The 23,686-nt window shown below is 36.6% G+C and overlaps 1 protein-coding gene across 1 annotated transcript in view; it reads right to left on the bottom strand.

The window, feature by feature from the left end:
- Positions 1-23,686, bottom strand: part of GLRA3 (glycine receptor alpha 3) — an 88,877-nt gene that overhangs the window by 26,038 nt on the left and 39,153 nt on the right. Inside the window, exons 4-5 of the mRNA XM_086463998.1 lie at positions 14,545-14,768; positions 11,518-11,600 (exon numbers count right to left, since the gene is read on the bottom strand). Of these exons, the coding sequence (XP_086320124.1) occupies positions 11,518-11,600; positions 14,545-14,768 (307 nt within the window). The remainder of the gene's footprint in view (positions 1-11,517; positions 11,601-14,544; positions 14,769-23,686) is intronic.

The raw sequence follows: 23,686 nt of genomic DNA, 5'->3' as shown, positions 1-23,686 counted from the left end.
AATCTATAACAATAATAGTGGTGTATGCAAATGCTGCTGTAGTAAGATGATGTTAGTTCATTTTTATCCTTTACATTTTAAATACCCAAATATAGCTTTAACATTCAATACTGTAACTTCAGTTTTCTAAGTCAAGTTCATAGTTATGAAGTAAATGTGTCTTAAAATGTAAAGGAGCTTAATGGAGATATGAGTTTATGTTATACCAAAAAAATTTAAAATGGTATAAAGTATATCATATTTCCACTAGGTATGTTAATTTAAATCAACTTTAATTAAATCTTTATTAAATTTATGTCCCTTTATTAAATGCGAAATACATGGCCGAATCAAATGTGCCTGTTGAATTAGGGAAGTCTAAAATCTTGCAATAGTCCTGTAATTTGAGAAGTGGGAAAACATAAATCATTTAAGTGTATTGAACTATTTCATAACACAAAATTGTTTCTGAATTTTCTTTAGTGAGCAGTGTTAACAAGGACAGGTATTCTTGATTTCCCAACTGAAAATATTCCATTATTTGGTACAGTTCCAAATAAACTGACTGTCTCTTTATTGGAGCTACTGCATCATTCTTTCTTCTTGGCATGGAAAAAAGGAAGAAAGACTACCGTGGAAAGTATCTAGTTACCAGCAGAAACAAAGCAGAACCAGAGAATTTGCAAGAACAAACTGCAGCTCACATCCTAGGCCCATCCCAGGATATTCTATGCACAAAAGGGATAAACCCCACATTACTCTGTGTTAGAATTTTTTCAGGAGAACAGCAATACTAATTGAGCTAACTGAGCTTCCTTAATATCTCAAAAAACCCCGATAATATTTTTTTAAATTAATTTTATGAAGAAGACCTGCTGAATAGCACAGTGCTTAACACTCAGAATGCTCATGGTGTTGTGTGCACTGTGTGTAAGGGGAAAAAGGCATTAAAAGACTTTAAAACAGTCAGTGGTTACTATAAAACTGTATACTGTACATATACTATTACAGTTTAGTTATATGGTGTTATATATGCAATAAGCCTAAAAATTAGTCCTCCAGCACCCCAATTTTGGGAGCTCTGCTGGTTAATATAATTTGTGTCCCTTATTAAAGTGCCTGGGCTCCCAGCAGCATGAGAAGACACCATGGCAGATTTTGAAATTACCTTAAAGTTCAATCTCAGCAACAACGTAGAGACTTATGATCCTGATATGGATAAGGCACCAAACTGCTTAGTGCCATCAGCATGGGGGTGGGGGGCTAAGTGCACAGCAAGGAGCAGAAGTGTAGGGAGTTTTGGTAAGGAAAATTTTGAAGCCTCAAGGGCGGAGTGTTATTTTTTAGATTTAGGATCCTAGAATTGCCAGTTTATAGTATTAGAATTATTTGGATAACTTCAAAATTCTAATACCACTGCCTGCATTCAATGGAACTATACAGACCTTTCATGCATATGTGTTTACAGTACCGAGGCCTACATTTGCAAAATGGAAATGATTGGATGCTGCAATAGAGCTCTCTTAGTCCTCTAGATGAAAAATTACACTCATCCATCCACTAATGAAATGAATTTTACAGGAATAAATCATGAAAACAAGTTAATTATTTAATGATCTGTATAAGATTACCAACTGATTAGCTGAGAAAAGACAGATGAGAGAAGTGAGTAATTGTGCTCCCTTTGTTCTAGGTTTATGCGGCACCAGTCAATCTAACTGATCAAACTCATAATTAAAGCTCAGTGTTCCTGAGAAACAGTTGCAATTAAGTATAATTGATCTGATTGCACTAGTACCCAAACAGTAAAATTCAGTAAGACAGATATATTTGTGTGGTCTCTCAAATTTGCTTTGATATTCTTGAACAACGGCACCACTAGAAGAAAGGGCTAATTTCTTGCGTAGAAATATGCAGAAACAGTTCAAACAGAGTATTTTAGGAATGGATTATTCTGCCAATGATTGATAAATATATTACAGGTTCAATCTGGTGCTTTAATTTTTCATGAAATAATCAGAAGGCATGATAATTAAAATAAGGCAAAACATCTTAAAATAAATTCTAGAAATACTAAGCCTGAAGTCCACCTGAGTTTTTGGTTTCTGCTCAGCTGCTTGTGTTATCTGATTAATAAGTGTGCATTATCTTTAAAGCAATTTAAAAAAAAACACTCAGTAACATAACTTTAAGTAAAAGTCTAAATGCCTCTTGCTGATATTGGTCTACTGTCAAAGATTAGATACACTGTGTATACTTTCCAAATGGCCTGTGTGATAAAATATCCAAGGAGCCATATTCCATTGCATGGTTATCACTGTGCAAATGAAGCAGTTAAGAATGTTATACGATCAGATCAATTTCTCAGCAAACTGTGGGCTTGAAATGTGAAGACTTTATTCTAAGCATGTGTGTGGTTACCAGTACAGTCTTGCACTCTATGTGTTTTATTGTTAAGTATGTTCTGCACCTTGTAAGAACTGCATTGAAATATGTAGTAGTTATAAAGAACAAGATGTTCTCCTTAGGGATTCTAAGGGATAAGGAAGATAACAGTGTCTTTATTGTGCTGTTATGTCCATAAATACCGAAACCACAGAAACTAGCTGGCAGGAGAGTTGGCATAATCTAGGAATTTGAGGTAACAGAGGAATCAGTTCACAACAATGTCATAGAATGAGGAATCATGTCCCCTGCAGTTTTTCAAATTCAGATTCACGCCCTATCTCCCTGAAGAGACCTGTTTCTAGATTCTGCTCCTTACATTTGCTATGCAACAGAAGCCCATGCCAAATGTTAATGCAGTGATAAGTTTTGCAGTTTATTTATATTTTTTAGATTTCCAAAAATAGCAAAGACAATATTTAATCATATTTCCTATGCCTTGAACATTTCTATCAGGAGGGTACTGTATTTTGTCTAGGGAAATAATTTCAGTGGCCTTCTACTCAACTCTAAGAGTACAGAAAAAGATGTCCCAAAGCCAAATCAGAAGAGTGCTTTTATCAACTACACATAAATGTAAATGTTTATCAACTCTGCTTATAGATGTATGGAGCTTATACTGTAGTAGACACAAGTGCTTTGCTCTTGAATCCTGACTTCTTGGGATAATGCGTGAGTGCAAGATGTTTTCTCTCTATGCCTTACTTTTGTATTCTGCTTTCCATAGGAAATGTGGTGCGCATGCCTGAAGGGAGTCCCAGTCTATGTGTCTGGAAGAAAAGACTGTGAATTTCTGACCACTATCTTTCAGGGTAAACTTTTGCTACATAATGGTTATTCCTATTCTTTGTAAATTCTTGCTGTTCAGTCTTACTATATTATCTCTCTTGCTGCTGCTTTGTGAGCAGAACATATATATCTCTTACTTACTTGCATTTGTTGCAGCCCAACATGATATTCAACCGCTCACTAAAAAGGAGATTTTTCTTTTTTTGACTATGAGGTGGTTTTGGTGACTGTTATAAATTGCTACTAGGTATTTTTATTACTGGTGATTGGGAAATACAGTGTTATGGAGGAAAGTGCTAAGGGCTACATTTTAGTGTTGAAAAAAGGAGAGTCAGTCCCTGGCCTAGTTAATATATGAGTGCAGCTCCCTTTTTCATTGCTGCCTGAAAAAGTGACCCTTTTATGCTACAGAAATAGCTGAAAGCTATAGAGGCTATCACCTAGTGTAGTGCTCTGCAGAACCAGGCGAACATAAAGTAAATCAGGTTGATTAACAAGGACATCTGCCACTGAAATGCAGGGTACTAGGGTTTGGGTTTGCAGGGTGTAAATGCATGGAGGTTGAGAAAGGAAGTAAAGATGCCAAACTCATGTTACAGGATGCAAACAAACTGCTGTGGCTAAAGTAGAGTGCAGTTTGCAATGTATTTGTTATTGTCTGGCTACTGTCCAGGTGTTTGCTCTTACTTAGTTCTATAAAATACTACTAATCACACAAAATTTAAGAGGTATCTTTATAGGACTGGAAAGAAAGGACAGAAAAAACCACATTGTTATGTCGAACAGCAGTGTTCAGAAGTTACAGGACTGGTTAGGTTACATTAATACTGTCTCTATTAACCCAAAGTCTGAGGTCTTGCACATCTGTAATGCAAAAACAGATGATAAATTATTGGTAATTATATGACAAGGCTACCTTCCCAAGAGAAGATTGCCAGAGGGAGTATTTCTGAGGAAAACTCAAGAACTGCATGTATGCATGGCACTCTGGCCTCTCAGCAAATGCTCTCTTTAAAGAGACAATGCGTTTTCAGGAGCCTGAAGTCATTCCAGGTAATTAGCTAGTGAAGCATGTACTGGCAGACTGAGACGTCTGCCTCAGATGAATATGAGGAACTGGCAAACTAAGTAGAATTTAGAATTAACCATCAGTGTAGAGGGCCTGAAACAATTGGGATAGTTGGCTTTGGCCTGCGGAAGTATTTCTTTAGAAAATGGTCTGTCACAGAGCTGCTGATAAGTGTGAGAAAATGAAAGTAAAACTCTGTGTGTTCACACTTATGGAGGGAGGAGGTGGAAAAGATAAAGCATTGGATGAGGAGTGGTTGTCAGGACTTGTGCCTGGAATAGTTGATGCAGGGTTTTGAGTATCTGGACATCAAATAAAATGAAACTGTTGTGATAGTCTATTTAATTGATCTAACCGATACAAAACTTTTTGGCAGAAAGCGGACAAGACAGACGTACCAACTCTAGCCTTTAGACAGCACTGAAAATTGTCTAGCTAGAGTGAAAATTTTCAGCAAGTTCAATTACAAGTTTCAGGAAAACTACAGGGAAAAATAGTGATCTGGCTGAAATATTTCTAAGCAGCAAGGGCAACTATAGTGTCTGGAGAACAGAAAACCAAACTTTTCCCTTGATCTCAATCACTGTTCCCAGAAAAGCTTATCTTTTAAAAATGGTTTTGACAGGTTGTTATCAACACCCATATGAGGTCCCTGAAAGAAAAAATTAGATTGTGTCTGTGGGGTTTTTTTAATGTTATTATTAATCTTAATAATAAATATAACCTTTTCATTCATCCAATTTTGAAAGTGTAGTAACAAAGCCCACCTTAAACAAATAGGCTTCCATTCAACCCACATCTGTCCACATGACTCTATGGAACTTATTGGAACCAAGCTATTTATATCAGCTGTATACACGCATGCTAAGAGTATGAAGATTTTATTTTAGATAATTCAATATCAGCTGTAGGCATTAGAAGCCCATAATCTCATAGGCAAGACAGTGGACATCCAACAAGTTTGTCTTGAAGAATTATTGAAGTGTCTTGAAAGTATTAACATCTGTTCTCCAGGCTGTCCAAAGACTACACCATTATAAAAAAAAAAAAAAATAGTGTTTTTATTCAAGGCAAGCAATTCCCCTGGCCCTACAGAGACTGCACACCTTTGAACCACAGTTGTCTTGGCAATTCCAGGATACCTCTTTTTTTACTTCTGCTGACACTGTCTTATTTGCTAAGTTCTTTCCTTTTAACCAGCCTTAAAGTACCATTCCAAACCATGAAGAATAACATTTTTGAGCAGACTTGTGATCCAGCTGGATACCAATATATCTTGTAAATTTTCTGCTCATTCTGTTTTGTGCCAGGAAGGCCATGCTTCCCTTGTGTCATTTTACAATAACTACAGGCATATTAAAACCTGACTCTTTTACTCCTGTTCAATAGAGAAACGTATGGATGGCATGAAACAACTGAGTTGAATATCTAGCATTTTTGTACAAGAGAGATTGGTTTAACTATAGAATTTATTTTATAGTTCTTTTAGTCCCAGAGATTTATCTAAATTCTGTTTTAATTTCTTTAATGTTTAACAAGGTACAGATCCAAGAGTAACGTTGGATTTATTCAGCAAACCAAGCAGTTCTTTAGGTATCCATCTGAGGCAAGGACTATAGTCATGTTGACTAGAGTTATTTGACTACTCTTCTGCTAGGCATCTCAACAGTGTGCCTCCAGGATAATCTGTCTGCGTATCACTGTTCCTAAGAACATGGCAGAGGTTTGAATTTTGCCCTAAATTCCAAGCAGGGGGAAGATATGGCAGAGCTAATGAATCTGGTTTTGACTTGAGGTTAGAATAAATTATTCTAATATACATTACACACTAAATAATACTAGCTTCAGAAACCAGCTGTGATGCATTTATGTTGGGGCTCCAAGAAAGTAGGATTTTATTCTATGTACTTCTAAGTTGCTTTGCAAAGGGTCTGCCCCTTGCATTGCCCTCTAAGTTGTCCTGGTGGAATCCCTCCCTTGGGAGTTACAGGTTTATCCTTCTTAGTCTGAATTTCAGAGAAGAATAACATTTCAGGCATAGCCCTCTACCACATCTCTCATACCTAATATTCCTTGCTGAAGCCTACAGATTTTCAGCTGTCACTAATATAAATTTCTGTGGGTTCAGCTGCAGTTGTACAGTTACTGCTGCCCTTTCAACCTGCATTGGTCAGGAGCTGAAGACTACAAATATCTAGCTCTTTGTAACTATGTGTCAGGTCTCACTTCACAGCGGGCTGTCACCCATTTGCAGAGTAGAAACCATAGGATGAGTTATTGACATCTGTGCTACTGAAATGGCAAGGAGAGAAGAGGTATGGTTTCCACATGTTCAAGCACAAGCAGGCATTGGCCTAGTGTGTCTGTAATTATTGTCACTCAGGTAGATACTTGTGGTTCCCTGGCAGTGGAAATTCGCTCCAATTCTATTATTTTTCTCATGGTATCTTTGTGCTGTTGTGGGAAAGTAACAATGTGCACATCATTTTCTGTTATGCAGTAGCCAGTACTGCTGTAGGCTTCTTACAGATCTTTCCATTTGCTCAATCTGCATTTGGGAGGAAAGAAATTGGGTTATTCAGGTAACAGCATCATGTAGTACAGAGCAAATTTTCTCTAAAAATCCAGAAGACAGGAGGATGATTGCTGAAAAAGACTAAAAAGCCTCCATAAATCAAAACGGAAAAAAAAAAAAAAAAGGGCCGTTGTTTAATTTATTGAGAGACAATAAGCATCAAAATATAATTATGAGATGAGCAGGAGCTTTCTCCCTTAAGTATGTTGCTTTCCATAGTATATTTCTTTTGTAACTGAGTTAGTCTTTTCACTATTCTTTGAAAATTCAGGAATATTGAATGTCACATAAAGTTATAATTGTAATATATGAATAAAGGAATGCTGTGAGATAAAAGTGAAACTTAAAAAAGAGAGAGACAACAAGATCTAGCACATGAAATAAAAACATTTCTTTCCTGGGAGACAGGCCGCAGAAATAAATATGTATCTAGCTGACATTTCATTGTATCTTATTCAAGCAGAATAAAGCTAAAATTATCTCACATGCCTATAGGCTGCCCTGGTGTAAGGCATGGAAATGTAGAAGGGATTATTTCGTATGTGCATTTTCATTTGCTTTCTTTCTAAGATACAAAAGCAGTTCATTCTAGTTGCTGAGAAATCATTTGGTAAAATAAATCCTTTAAAAATAGAAGACATTTCCACTTAAATTTTTTTCAGACACTTCATGATATAAGTGAAGTACTTTAACCAGGGGCAAATCCAGTTGTTTAAACTGACCTTGGAAAAAACATTACTTGAGCTGGCTAAAAATAAAAATATCATTTGGGAAGAAAAGCTGTACATGAATTTTCCTTTTAGAGCTTTCTATGCTGGAGAACAGAATCAATATTGAAGGAAATTATTTAGTCTAAATAAAATTATCTTATAAAAGAGGTAAAACCTATGATCTGTCCTTTGTAGTTAACTGTCAGCATTTCTTTACAACCCTGTGGTAAGATGAGTAAGAAAAAGGTGAGTGATTTGTTAGCAACAGTCTAATTTTAGTGACACACACAGAAGCAAGGCTTGCAAGATCAGATACAATTTAAAGAAACTGTGAGATAAATGGGCCTTGTGAATTCATAATTGTGCAACATCTCTCCCGATTTGACACTCAGTGGAAAATACAGCAATGATTGTCACTTTAGAAAGAAACATCTGGAAACAACATGGCTGCTGCTGTTTTTTTCCTGCAGACACTTTGGTTTTTATAACACAGCCTGATGATCAGATCATTTACTCAGGACATGAGAGGACTGTGTTCTCAGTTTTGAAACCCCACATCTTCCACTTCCCCAGACAGTGCATTAACCACCAGGGTTAGTGCTTCAATCCCCCTGTTTAAGTTGCCTCACTGTGCACCAAAAAATGTAGGCCAGAGAGCCACAGGAGAGTATGACACTGTGGCCTAGAAATTAGAGATGCTTGGGTGGATTCAGGCTTTCAGGGTTATGTCAGTTCTTACCTCAGGAGATTTGATATGAAGCCTGGGAAAAAGCTAAATGCACCTATACTCCCTTTTTCTTCTATAATTTTAAGGAGAATTGGATGACGGTTCTTAGCCAAAGACTGAAATTTGAGTGTTTCTGCTTACCTTTTTCTAAGTTTGGGATATTGGTCAGAGTTCAGTCATGTAAAACATTTTTTTTTACCTAGTTACTCTCCTGTCCAGCATGTAGATGTTTATTGTAATTCCTCCAAGGTGTCTGTTTCTCTTCCTGTACTTCCTGTACAGACAAACTGGTTTTGGGCAGCTGAATTCCTACTCTTGAAGATCGAGCTTGGAAATTATGTCACTGTGCCTGTCTTCTTTGGATCTGTCCCAAAGTCATTTCAGGGAACTGCTGTCTTGTTCTTGCAAACTTAACCGGTTATTCTGCTATCAAACATGTAGGTATAGCTGGAGCTCCCACATGCTGCAAAATTTTCTGCCTCAGGCCAGCTACTTTGCCCATAGTCTCTATTTTTCAATGTCTGGAGTTACACGTAAAATAGAATTAGACAAGACGATATGGGGAAAACTTTATTACTTGTAACTTCCTTATGAAATCAAATTTGATCTTGCTCTCTAACTAGAAGATTTTGAAGCACTCATTTGTATTTTGTTCAGATCTTCTTTTGTGAACATTGCCTCTCTCTACTACATGAATGTGCAGCAGGGAATTTACTTCCATTGAACTGAATGATTAAAAACTAGACTTCAGCGAAAAATGTTCTGGAAAATACAGTAGAACATCTACTGTGCTATTCAACTGGTAAGTATTGGTTCCCTATGGCGCAGTTTGTGGGAATTGTGAGCTCCTGCAAGGTTTCTATAAAGCAAAACATATGCCTGCTTGTTCAAGAATGCTCAGTTGTATGACCTGTTCTCACAAGGGCTGAAAGAGAGGAAAAATACAGCTAAGTTTTATGAAGTTGTTAAAGCAGCAACTTCATAACTTTTTAAACACTTTTTAAAAAAATTACACCTTTTGATTGTTCAGTCAAACACTATGATACCTTCTGTTTGAAGCATAAGTGTGTATAGTGAATACATCTGCCATCTGTATGTGCTCAGATACAACTGCCTCACATTAATCTTTTATTTAGTCACATTAATTATAAAGGTAACATAGGTTATTAGTAGGATTATCTGCTTGGGTTGACTGTGGAGTTTTGCTTAAATGCTGAATATATAATGTTGCCCTAAATTTCTTGGCATTTGCAGCAAATAACTATCTCTCAAATTTAGTCAAGAAAATTTCTGTTGTCAGATTCAGCCATTGCCCTCATATAGCAAGGCTGCTTTATAATATTACCATCTGTCCATTGTAATGAAAGATGGATCTGGCTTTCATACTCACCCTGTAATTTTTTGTAAAAGCATACAGTTATGTACACAACAAATAGTTCTGTCATACTGACTGATAATTACCTCCCCCTGCTCTTACTTTGTCCCAGTAAAAGAAGAAAAAAAACCAAGAAATACTTCAGTAAAATTATGTATATTGTGGTTCCTATCTATAATATATTTCAAACAATCCAGTATGTTCATTCTATATGTAGAAAATTATTTTCTGAAATATTTTACTTATTGATCCTAAAACTGTGATGTAGGTCTGACATTAAGATGGGTACTTATTATTTATATGTTTTTCCATTGTCATTAATTTTCACAAACTTCTGATTGCTGGAATCTTTCAAAGAATGCATTACTTTATTTTATTTTTGTTCTTCACATCATTAGGAGGATTTTTCTGCTAGGAATCTGTTCCAACATCCTCTCATTTTAAGAGGAAAAGGCAATTCCCAAGTACTTCATAGCACAAGGAAAATGAGAATTTAATGCATATCTGTGCCTTCCTCCTCACACATCCTGTGTTAGATCAGATCATAGCATCAGACAGAATCTTTGGTTTTGCCTTTTTGTGTGTGTGTGTGTGCCTTGAAATGGCATAGCTGCTGCATGCTTTCCATCCTCTTTTATGTTCTAAGTGAGATACTAAGGGAGATAAGTACAATGTATGATGGATTGAGTTAACAAATGTTAATTTTATTTCACATAAAAAGTATTGCTGTTAACTGAAAGATAATTCTGCAAAGCCTGTCTGTCTATGTTGGTTTTACCTTCTCTGCTGTCCTCAGGGTATTTGTGTATAATGCCAATAGAGCTTTGTGAAGAGATTATTTAAACCATAGGGAGTTGTAATTTCACTTTTTCCATTGAAATTCTAGTGTAACACCAGGCTTGGTCAAACTGTCAGACCTTCTCTGGGGTAGAAAGCTATCAGATCTTTTTTTCTCTCTGTGCTTTGCTAGGTGTTTTCAATGTCAAGCTATCTGAGCTACTACAAATTCCTCTAAGCTCAGAGTCTTGGGAAGATGCTAGAAATTTTTCCAGTTATGGTTGATGGTCAGACCATACTCACATTTTATCCCTAGCTAGATGATACCTTGCGTGGACTTCTTCCTCCTCATAATGCAAGGGCTCTATAGCCCTTCCCAAGATTTTCTGGGGGATGTTCCACTGATACAAGGCGCTGCCCCAGTTGAGGGCGTGAAGGCCATGTAGGTACATGGGCATATGCATCTGTATATATACATGTTTTGCAATCTTCAGTTCTCCATTGTAGTAAACCCTTTCCCTAATCCCTTCTAGGATGATTAGGTAAAAGCTACAGATAAGTAGCTATAACATGTAGGCACACTGAAGAGCTAGGGCAAGAATCTAAAGACCAGTGACCCAATATGTACCATCTTGTTTCCAGCTTTTGAGGACAATGAGTTATTATTGATTTCAGGATATTCACATAAATCATATAAATCACTTCCTAAAGTTATTCTCAAGTTTTTTTTATGCTCTCACATATTACTGTCCCCCTGTATGTGTGAGCACAGGGAAGACTTAATGATGAATCCCCATATGCATAAATTTTGCATAAATGTAAACTGGGACTGGGTACTTCAGTACAGTAGTAACTCTAGATTTACATAAAACTGTTGACTTTCAATGCAAGTAAGGATGCAAGAATCTCTTCCTCTGAAAATCATGTATGTTTCACAGATTCTTTGGTAAAATAGAGGATTCTTTTAAAAAAATTTGTTCTTGTACCACCACAAGGGGTCATTCTTCCTCCTGCATAGTTGTTGTAAGCCCTACAAAAGTATTTATAGGATAATACATTACACAAACTTACAGCTTTCCAGCTGCATTATACATGTTTGCACATCCATTGGAAAATTTTTGAGATCCATCGGACAGGACAGTATTAAAGTCAATCTGAAAGAACACAAAAAAATATTAAAAATATACCACAAAAATGCCACACAGGAAGAATGCATGAAAACACTGGGAGTCATTAGAAGTAGAAGAAAATATATTTTTTCATTTTTTCATTTCTTGAAAGGAATGTATATTAGCTGAACCCATTTCACTCGCTCAGCCTACTATGACAATGTGGAAAAAAATTATTATAGACTTGCAGAAAAACAAATTCTTCAGCAGGGTTGCCTAACTTTATGAGAACTCTAAAGGAATGCAACAACAGCATGCTTTTTTTGTGCTATAGCAGAATTACTGTACTGATACAGTATTTCAAATCCTTGACATAAAATTTACCCAGATTTGCAAGAATTTCATAACAGATGTCAGCTGCAAATCATGGTGGCAAAGTAATTTATGTGTTATTGTCCTAAAATAAGGTGCTTAAATTTTCAACACAAAGGTTTAAGATAACATTTTATGATATTGATGGTAGACTGAAATATGCCTGTAATTTTGAACTGCAGCTGTGCTTCACATTAGTCTTGATACTTCCTGTGAAACAATTTGCAACTGATAGGCAAAAGAGGTATTTTTACTTTTTATATCAATACAATAACTTAACTTTAGAGTGATATTTCTCAGAGGAATGAGAAAGAATTCAAGAGGTAAAGGCACATGTTTTCCCACATTGGCCGTGTTCAGATATCCATTCATCATTTAGAGTCATGACTTCACCTTTCTTCTTGCTAGAAAATACCTTGTGTGAAAATTTTGTCCCATATTCATTTATCAGTTCAGTTGATAGAATGTTCTCCAAAAACCTGAGGGGCTTGAGTTCAATTCCTTACACATAAGGCTTTTCTAGAATGGCTCTGCTCTAATCCCCCTCCCTTAAAGCCGTTCCCCTGTTTTTGGCTAAAAGGAAGTGGGCAGTAGGTAGCAAGTATGGCTGTATATTTCTTTTAACCTACTTTTTGCCTCTCCAAAGCTTCTTGATTCTTTATTGCTATAACTTCTGTTTAGCCTGCCAGTAGCAGAGCTGCAAGGCAAGAGCCCAAGGAGGGAACTCAGACCCAGGCCCTATTCCCATGCTATTAAAAATAGTTCCAAATGCAAAATCTGACTAGTAGGCTAGTAACATGGCAAGTCATTTCAAAGAAAAGGCACCTGCACTTTATGCTTCAGTAAATATTTTAGTATTTTGTATGAGGTATTCATTGAATCAGGAAGTGGAACCTTATTGTTATTTTCTTATCTAAATTTTTCCAATGCAATCAAGGGAGGAGGAGACATTAGGGAATGAAAGGAAAAAGCAATTTTAGAAAATTTTTTTTTCTTTTAATATCAGCATGTTAGCAATTAGCCTGTCTCCCCTCATCAAAAGCTTAGCTGACTCAAATTCACATAACAACTCGACTAGATGCCAATCATATTATTTTAAATCTGTTTCAGAAATTGCAATAGTTCTTAATTAAATCATGGCAACATAAACTTTCTGGCTCCACAGGAAACATAGGAGCTATCTGGCATCTGCTTTTATCACAGTCAGTGTTTGCTTTTATAATTTAATATTATAATATTTCTCATGTTTGGTCCTGTCCCCCCCTGCCCCCCGCCCCATTTCATGTGACCATGAACTTGGTTTGAATTCTGTTGAAGTTGCAATCCGAACTTGCTTCAGTTGAATGGTGGTGTCTATACTCTGTGTTGTACATATCTGGAGGGAGTAGGGCAAGGAGGAGGAGTTATTTGATTAGAGTCATACAGCTACCGATGCCTTTCAGGGCTATTCAGACAGCCTGGAGATAATTGATTTAGCTCTACTTTCTACTTGGATCTGGAGAAGGAATACTTTTAACTTGCTTTCCATCTGTTTCTAGTGACAGAATACATGTGATGCTGAAGAATGATTATGTTCCCGGACTGGCAGACTAATCTCCTTTTGGATATGAAATGCTTATAGGAATTTTAACCCAACTCTTTCTCCCTGTGTAAGCTTGACAAGATGCTGCCCACTTGCACTGAAAAGAGGGAGGAATGAGACTCCCTAGCCACAGATACATCCATACAAGTCACAAACATTTTCTTTTTCTTTTAGTATGCAAACTGTTTTGCAGATTCTTGATGTCTCTTCAAAAAGTCCAATTACTCATTAACGCAGTGTCGTAAAAGCATGCAAAGCAAAACATAAAGTGGGCAAAAGGCATATTTATTTTGAAAATTGTAACATTTTGCACAGTAGGTCACTGTATTAATATCAAACCTATATCATGGCTAATGGGCCATTAGTATATTTATATCCAATATGTTTCTCATTAGATCAGGTTTTTGAAGATAGTGGTAAAATGCCCACTAATGTTTGTATTAATAAAAGGAATGTGGGGAAAAGAGAAGAGAAAATAAGTGGGATAAGTAGATTTTGTCGATACTTATAACTGCTGCTTACAGCTTCTTAAACCTTCTAAAAAGTTTACTTTCCATTTTTCACTCCATCTCCAGCAGTAAGTGAACTATTCTTTAAATGTCATACTTCCTTAACAGGTCATGTTTCCATGCTGAAGTGCAACTGCGATATCCAAAAAGGTGAAAAAGAAATAATATTGAATTGACATTACCTTGGAGGCTACAGAATGTGAAACATATGTAGCCAGCTCAGATTATAACACTCCAGGATTATTTGCTCTGTGCAAGTGTCCTAGCTCCTCTAGGCTCAGTTTCTATACTTTAAAATGGGAAAGATACTTTTCTTGTGATTTTTACTGTGTGTGTGCCTGATGAGGGATTATTTCCTATTTTAGTATTAACAATGAACAGTAGTGATGATAAAGTTCTGTATTAAAAACTCACAACTACTTCAGTAACAGTTCTGCATGACTAGCAACTGAAGATATCTGCTATCAATTCTTAGGTACACTTTTGAGCTTACTATCTGAAAAAAGTCTTTTGATTAGAGACTCACCTGATGGAATAAAGTACATTTCCATTTTTGAAAATTCGCAACAGCTTATTATCTGTGGTAACTTCATGAAAGTTGGCCCCTTTTTCATTAGCAAAGAACAGATCAGGTTTCCAAATTGAATCCAGCATGGATGGATCTAAGTCTAAAGAGTCATCTGGATATTCACTGTATGCGAGGCGTGGATCATTCCAATTCTGACGGAGAAAGATGTTCACTCGGTAATCCTGAATGAAAGGGAAAACAAGCAAAGATTTATCAAGCATAGGGATTTAGCTTTTATTTCATTTCTTAGCCATGTAATCCCCTGTCCATCTGTGGACGACAAAAGAATTACTTAGCTGAATACCAGCATGATACCTATTTGTATTAGTAGGGACACAATGGATAAGAATAAAGATGCATTTCAGGGCAATTGAAAAATCCTAAGCTAAGGAAATCCTGTATAGTTCACATAACTCCGCATAACTCTACCCCTACAGTAGGTCTGCCTTGAAATTAAAATGAGAGAAGCATAAAAAGAGTTTTATGAGTTACCTTTTTCCGCCCAACTCCTGACCAGATCACTGCCACTTTCCTCTCTTAGGCAGTGAGAATCTATCCCAGTGTAAGGGAAGTTAAATTAATTTTTTTCTCTCTCTGTAATCCTTACATGTTTTAGACCCACAACTTAGACTTTCTGTGCCTCGGTTCCCTATTCAAAATTGTGTGAGGATACGTGCTGTCGGAGGAGGATACATGTTCCTCCTTTATTCAAGTATGGTGGAGTCCATACAATAAATTAGCTTAGGTACAAGTGGAATCACCTTAATTCCTACAGACAGTCCTGTCTTAATCAAGGGTGCTTTTATAGAAAAGATGAGTGGAGTGCTTCAAACTTTTGGAAGTCATTTTGGAGTTGTATATATTTTCTGTCAGAGACAGTGTTGTATTTATGGCCGGACACTACCTTAAAACTTTACCACTCTGAAAGATAAAAGTATTTGGTTTTAAATAAAAGTGAGTATTAGCATCTCATTACATTATACCAAGAACTGAAAGGATTGAGACACTGAGCATATACTTTCATTGCTCATAATATGATTTTCCTCTTTATTTGCATTATTGCATTAATGAAAGAAGACAAAAACAAAATAAAAGCAAAGACACGTTAGGTCCAGAGGGTAAATGGGAGCTGGTTGTCAGAACTTATGTGACACTTCTGAATATAATAGAAGTAAATAACATCACTTGTTTATTGTTAAAAAAGACAATGAAAATTAATTTTAAAAATAAAAATTTTTGAGTCAGAATGGGAAATGAAATATTCTAGGCTGAGCAATATGATTTGGCCAATAACTATGAGTAGTAGTTAGAATAACTAGTTAAAACTCCACTAATGTAGAAACTGTGGTTACTGTTACAATTCCAGTGTTGTATCAATATCTGGTCTTCTAAAACTTGGAACATGCAGCCATACAGTTGTGAGAATCATGCCAACAGACGTAACAAAGGACAATAGGAACCACAATATGCAACTCATAAGAAATAGTTTTTTATATCTTCAGCATCCTGCTGTTTTGGTCAATTTGGTTACTCAGCTTGAATAAGGGTAGCCAAATATGCTAAAAACATGCTTACCAAGCATTTATTGCTTGATAAGTAGAAAATATTGCATATCATATGGAGAAAGTCCCAGTAGAGGATCTTATATTCATATAGCTGTATAAATTTTCAAGACAAAGCCGGTAAGCGGAAAACTACACCTGGAGAGTGAAGTTAATTCAGATTATTGTTTTCAGCATATGGCCAAAAGGAAGCATATAATGTTAAATGGCAGGTGGAATAGCATCGGACTTGTTAATCAATGGCTTTTTAAAGAAATAATTGTTAATTAATTTGTTAAACACCCTTTCAGAAAAGGACTAAAACAAATTTCTCTTCTTTTTCATCATAGCTAGTGACAGGCTCAAGAGCAATAAAAAGTTTGTAAGAGAAGCTGTTGGTATTTTTCATAATTAGCGCCATGGTGTGATGAAACCAGAGCCAGGGATTTATATTTTATGGATGTAGAAACAAGGTGTTGGTTTTTGGTTGTTTTTTTTTTTTTTTTCCTGAAGTAAGCCAAAACCCTTCAAAACCCTTAGACAAGTTTGTGCCTCAGTGTTCATAGAACTGAGCTTTGGGTGTCTTCCATGCAGCAAAAGGACATAATACCCCCTGAAATACCCTTATTTCTGTGCATGATAGGGAAAATACCATGTAGTATCAGTTCCCCTTCTAAATTCCTATATACATCTAAAGGCCAGGGAGAAGCAGGATCGGGGCACACTGACAGCTCTACTGCTTGTCCCAACATGTGGAATCCTTGCACTGAAGGAAACATTAGTTCTAAACCTGGGGCACTGGGTGTGGGCACTGCAGCTCTCAGGACTTCATCTGCACTTGAGCCAATCACAAGCTTTACCTTTTAATTTGTATAACCTGAAGTATTTTACTTTTCTCTGTAGAGTATTATGAGTTTATGAATGGGATTACTTGTAGAGTGGGGGACTTCTCATATATATAAGACAGAACAGCTGAAAAATGCATAGGAAAAAGTAGAAATTTAAATGGAAAATGAAGGAAGATAAATGGACTAGGTTATATTAAGCTATTCTGTATGTCAGTTTGCCTAAAGTTTATTGGTTTAAATTGTTTCCAGCTTTTAGTTAAAATTTTTCATTGAAGCAATTGAAGCTATTTTTCATTGTTCTGTCCCCTGAAAAGTATGACTTGAACTGACTCTCATTATTCACTAAAAAAATTCCTAATCAAAAGGACTGCATTGTATGAAGGACAAGTATTCATTGTCTCAGTTTATAATTACACATGTAAGCATAAGGGTTAACTGCTTTAAACAAGTAGGGTTGCTTGATGCAAACACAGAGACCAGAATTAAACGGCCAGAATTTATTTGTTTTCCTACAAGAGAATTACTATTCTCACATGCTACTTGCCCGGAGGAGTGACTCCTAGCTCAAAGGACTCTGGGCTGGGGAGGTTGCTTGAGGGAAGAGAGAAATCATCATTTAAGTTGTGATGACTTCCACAGCCACTACTATTACCTCAAGGCTGCCATCGTCTAACAGCTGCTGTATCCTGGTTCTACAGAATGAGATTGCTTTATGGGTCTATACTTGCTCCACTGTATTTTGAAACCCTTAGTTACAGGGTGAACTTTCTCAGAAGGTCAGGATGCTGTTCATCTGCTTCACAGGGCTCAATAAAATTGGAGATCAGGTAATTGCTCTTTGCTGTCCATGCTGTGGCTGAGGCCATTAGGGACTCCAGTATTAACGTTTTGGTTAGAAATTTCCAGCACACAGTGAAATCTAAAATACAGAATATGATTTCTTCTTCATTATACTGATACAGACAGAGTTATATTCCCACAGCATACAGAATGCTGCTTTATGGAAACTTTTGCACAAATCCTCAAGATATTAATTGCCCAGCTCTCACTGGTTTCTTTAATGCATTTTTAGTATGCACTGTATGTGGACTCCTTCAAGATCTGAGAGAGAGATACAAAAACAAATTTTCAAAATATGCCCTTCATTTGAACATTTCATATCACCTGCTCTCATAATTTTTGAATACTGTCATTTAAACCAAACCATCAGATTTTCATGTATAAATGAATAATCTTCCAGAGCTCTACCTGTTGCAGTTCCAAATAGTATCATGATTTTCACTACTATATTCATCTAAGTGAAATCTAGACTAGTCTTTTGCATAATATAGTCATATCATTCTTGCTTTATTTGTTCTAGCTCACTGTAAAATTTTAACGTGGAAAGAACACTGCTAAGATTAAATTAAAAGGCACTATGAGAAATATTGTTGTTGTGAAGAATTTTCTTTAATCTGATAACTCTGGCACCTTATTGTAATGAAAGCTGGATGTGATCCTCTGTTCCTAAGAAGATATCACAGACACACTGTAAAGAGCTGCTCACATGAAGGCAGAAGTGAGGAATGAAAGTAAGCAGCGTGACCCAGAGTGAAAGTCAGGCAGAACTAGAGAGAACTACTAGAGTCATGGGGGCAACAGGGAATGATTTAAGTGGTTTAAGTAGATGTTACAAGGGAGAGGAATATAGACCAGGAAGAATGAAACCCAAGGGAATCTTAGCTTAAAAAAGTAACCAATGTGACTATCTGGTCATACAGTTGTGTGTGTGTTACCATTCTTCTCCGTCTACACCCACCCCCACTAAAAAAATAAACGTTATCGGGTTTTCAGTTGCTAGTGAAATAGTATCAGTAGTTTCATATTTCGGCACAACGTCCTCAGTACTCCAGCCTAAAAAGGAATGTTGTAGAGCATATGACACTTCATTTTCCATTTTATTTCTTGGGGAAATGAAAAACGTATTTGGCCATTGTTCTACAAAATATTATGTTTGCCATAGGCATTTTATCTTTTCTATACTTTGACTTCTTAATGTTGATGTAATTTGTTAAATAGGATGCTCGCAACAGGCTAATTAAAAGCCCTTAGCAATTTTACTTTTAATGTATTAATTTTGATGCAATACTGTGGAAAAAAAAGTTAAACTTAAGACTAACTCTACAACTGGAAGATAAAATGGAAAACTAAGCAGAAAACGGTTATTTTCTGAACCAGATGAGTGCTGTATAGGACTAAACTTGTTACTGCTATGGAACAGCAGTAAAAACATAATTCTAGGGTTTTTATTTTGCAGTTTCTAAACTGAGTTTTCCCCTTGTAACATACACCTTCCTGGTTTACCATAGTTAGGATTTTTTTTTTTTTTTTTTTTTTTTACTTTAGAAAATCATCAGAGAAGATTTCACAAAAAGTGAAGGATGATTTTGGATTTTGTTATACTAATACAAAGGCAGCACCGTGTGGGGACTTGATGGATACAGGTTGTCATAGTCATATTCTCTCTCAGGTTTGCTTTCCTGTTCTCACTGCTGTGTACATGGAAAGCTACTATGTTACAGAACACATTAATAGTTTTAATTGTTACTGGTGAGATTTTCTAAAGTTGCTATCTCAGTCTCTGAAAAACATTCAACTTGACATGCATTTTATTTTTGGCAGTCGGTAAAACTAAGGATGACCTTCTTCTTCTCACTCTGTAATTACAGAACCTATAGAGAGGCTGGGAGCAGCTGCAGTACTCCCTCAGTAAGATGCAACTTTGTGAATTTTCCAGAACCACAGGATTCCTCCCTCAGAAATGAATGTCTTCATCAATGGGCCTTAGGAGAAATACTTCCCCTTGCAATTTTTCTTTCTAATCCTGTGACTCTTGCAATTTTTCTGTGTAAGGGCAAGTGTGGAGTTCCATATACAAAAGCACTGGAAAACTTTCTTGTTTGGTCCTGCCTCAACTTAGTTGGCTAAGCACTTTGTTGGAGATTAGGATCTCCAGATTTGAGCCCGTGTAGGCTGAGGATGAGAAGTGAGGCCTGTTCAGTTCTTGGATAAAAGCTCTAATCCTAGACTAGTTTGAAAATGGTGGGTGCTCTTAACCCCGCCATTAAGTAGGACAGGCCAGATGGTTTGGGGATTTGGGTGAGGGCTAACTTGCCTCTGATCTCAGGAAGCTTTAGGAAATTATTTTAGCTATTCAGAAAAGATTGTTGATGGATTTTAAATGACGAGCTCTCTCTTTCTTTGTCCTAGGATGTATAAAAGCAGATTTTAAGGTGTTCATTAATATTCTTAATATTTCTGGGTTTTTGTTTGAGTGTGTTAGTTTGTTGATTTTGTTTGGTTTTCTATGCTTCTGAACTACTAGGTATCCAGGTGAGTGTCCTGTAAATAGTTTTGCTAAAGTTTTATTTAAATTTTCACTAATTCCTTTGCAGACTTTCACTCCAATAACTGACCAGCAATACTCATATTGAGGTCAATAGAACTAGAACTTGGCAAAGAACTAGCTAAAACTAGGACTTCAAAATTACTACCTGTAATATCAGACATCTCAGATTCCCTTACAAAGTCTAAATTCAGAGTTCAGCAAATAAGTACATACATGACTTGTGCACTGAGTGCTTTTCCTAGGTGTGTCACCTGCTTTCATAGCCTTGGATTCTGAAGTGGTATGGCCTCTGTTGACATTCCACCTGGGACAGACAAACGTTGCTTGCTTTCTTCTGGGTCGAACAATATCTCATTTACCATCACTACTAATGATGTGGAGTATGAGAACTGTTCTGTCACTACTCTAGTTCAGTCTTTCCCTTGCTGAAAGTATGGGGTCACTTACAGGATGACTATTTGTACAGAGCTTTCAATTAGTCTTTGTCATTTAACCCATAGCTAAAAGAAGAAGAATATAGTCAGTAGTTTCTGTGAGGACTCCTTGGTCTTTAGTTTCTGACTCACTTGTCTTTACTATAAAACATTCAAAATCTGTTGAATTCAACAGTGTGATACAAAATCAACCTATTTTCCATAGTTTTTAGCATGGAAACATTGCAAAATGGACAGGTTTAGTTAATTTTAGTGTTGTGGGTTGTTTTTTTTTTCTTCTTCCCTGGTATATTATCAGTAGCAATGGCTGGATTTTAGTTTCTGCACTCACAAAGAATTGTCATATCAAAAGTCAAAAATAGTTAATATCTAGGATTTTTACTCTTAAAACAACAACTAAACACAGTACTGACATATCGTATAATAACATGTCATAGCTCTTACTGCATGTCCTAGAGTATTTATTAATTGAAGACTTAATATACTACTTCCATTCTTAATGGAAGCTGTGTATTCCTGACTCCTAATGCATTACACTAAATCACATTTTGCAACTTGTTCAATTTAATTGCTTTTTTAAGCTTTAACTCAGGGGCTTTTAAAATGTCTGCACTTTCAAGCAGTAGTATAAGGGATTAAATGATGGACATGACAATTACATGAACAAACATCGTGCACTAAACCTCTGTCTTCATTGATCTTTGCCATTTTCTCAGTTGACAAATATTCTGGGTTATTTTTTTTTTTTCTGCAAATGATGTGTTCCTGAAGATGCTTTAGCTCTAACAGCAAAAGGTGTTTCTTGCTAAGTGAAAAGATGAGATTTTCATTTGTTCAGATGAATGTTTGGTGCTATATATTCCATGTTGTTATTAATACACTTCATATGTTAGCACTTAGAATACAATTGGTTTCAATGAGTGACTGAATGGGCTAATAGTAGAAATATTTATTGAAAAAATGTATTTGAAATCATCCTCTGTTTCATCTCTTCAGGGAAATATAACACAATTAGATCAAATAGGAATTTGGGAATTCCATACTAACTTTCCCTGTGGCCTCTCTTGTGTTGGTAGGTAAATATGACATTGTCTAGAACAGGATTAATAGGGTAAAATAAAAGGTAAAGCTGAATTAGCTCAAGGCCAGAATCAGGGCCTGCTAAGTCCAGCAGCTTAAACACTTGCTAAAATGGGCTGTGGGAAGGAATATATCTCTAACTTTAAACAAAATTGATTAGATTTCAGTTGTCTTTAAATTTTATGATAGGCATGAAATGCACCAAGAACTCTGTCAGGAAAATCACGTTTAAAGGTTCTACACTGATCCCGTGGCAACACATAAAAGTTAAAGTGGACTTGAACTGTACCAGTACTGAGGTGAAAGGGAACAATTTGTCTGTGTACAAAAACATCTAGTGGCATTTGGAAAGCCCTAAGATATTCTGCCTTTCAGCTACTGGTTCAAAAAGATGCACATCTCCTGTGATCCTATGATATGTCTACCAACCTAGGTAACCCAGGGTCTCTTAGGGATTATTAAGGTTATCTTTAGCACTTAGGCAACTGTAAGAATTAGGACCAGTGGAATTGTAAGAATTGGGATCACTGATCTTTATGTTTGTGTCAAACTTTGTACCTTGTGGTTTTGGAGAGGAAGTAGAGACTCAAGTTGCCATAGCGACAGCACACTGTCTGAAGGCCCGAAGCAGCTTCTTAGAACACCTGTTTTGTCACCTTTCTGTGATCTGTTTTGTATGGATGTGGTTAGGACTTTGGGCTAGATGACATGGCTTCTTGGAAATATTTGTTTGTCGCTGCGCGGTAACAGCTAAAGGCAGGAATTTGTTCGGCTTATGCTCTACAGCTTACAAGGTGTGTAATGGAGGTTGCATGGACTGCCAGCTCGTGATCAGCGCGCAAAAGCAACGTGCCGCAGCTGGACTGGATCTCACTGCTGACCACAACACATCACCATTGGATTGGCCTGGGACTGTGGTACAAAAAGGACCCTTGGCAGCCTCTCAGAGAAGAAGAAAAACAAGAGGAAGCAAGAAGAAAAAACCAAGGAGAAAAAAAGAAGCAAGAGGAAGCAAGAGGGGAGCAAGAAGAAGGACCAAAAGGAGCAGAGCACAGCTGAGAACCTGCCTGCCTGCTTGAACTGGACCATCGCTGGACAGGAAAAACCCCCACATCGGACAGATCCCTGGTGGTGACTATTGTGGCATGCTCTTCTTCTTCTTCTCTTCCTCCCTTTCTCCCTTTCTCCCTCTCTCCCTCTCTCTCTCTCAATAAAGCTTTGTAGTGATATTGACAATATATGGCCTCATTTGTGCCTTAATCTCTCGACGGGTATTTGAATCATAGCCCTGGTAAGAGTCTACCTCTACCGGACTGTAACAGCAACTAAATAAAACTTCAACAGGCACAAACTTCATTCAGTATCCATTTGCTAACCTGCTCCTTTCATGAAGAAATTAACCAGTGCATGTGGTTCTAGATGAGTAGCAAGGGAGAAAGAAGAAATGTGAAGTTCATGGGCTTCCAGTAGGTCCATGTTGAAGGGCGTAGAAGTAGAGGTTACTCATTGAAAAGCCAATCCTAACCTTATTTTGATAGATCTCAAATATCACAGTTTTTAATACTACAGTCATACCAGAACAGGAGTCACAGGCACAAATCTGAAACATCCTCTCTACAATTTGCTAAGCTGGGAAACAGTCTTGTTAGACTGTATGGTCTAGTATAAATATTTTAAAATTGCAGTAAAATTATCCAAAATGAATGAAAGACTTAACCAGTGTAAAGTATAAAAACACACTTTGAAAAGTGTTTATATATATATATATAAAAAATATGTTATATATAATATAATTATATCAAGGCATAT

The sequence above is a fragment of the Leptosomus discolor genome, chromosome 4, assembly GCF_034619465.1.
Source record: "Leptosomus discolor isolate bLepDis1 chromosome 4, bLepDis1.hap2, whole genome shotgun sequence".
Classification (NCBI taxonomy): domain Eukaryota; kingdom Metazoa; phylum Chordata; class Aves; order Leptosomiformes; family Leptosomidae; genus Leptosomus; species Leptosomus discolor.
This window is presented reverse-complemented; position numbering and strand designations above follow the sequence as displayed.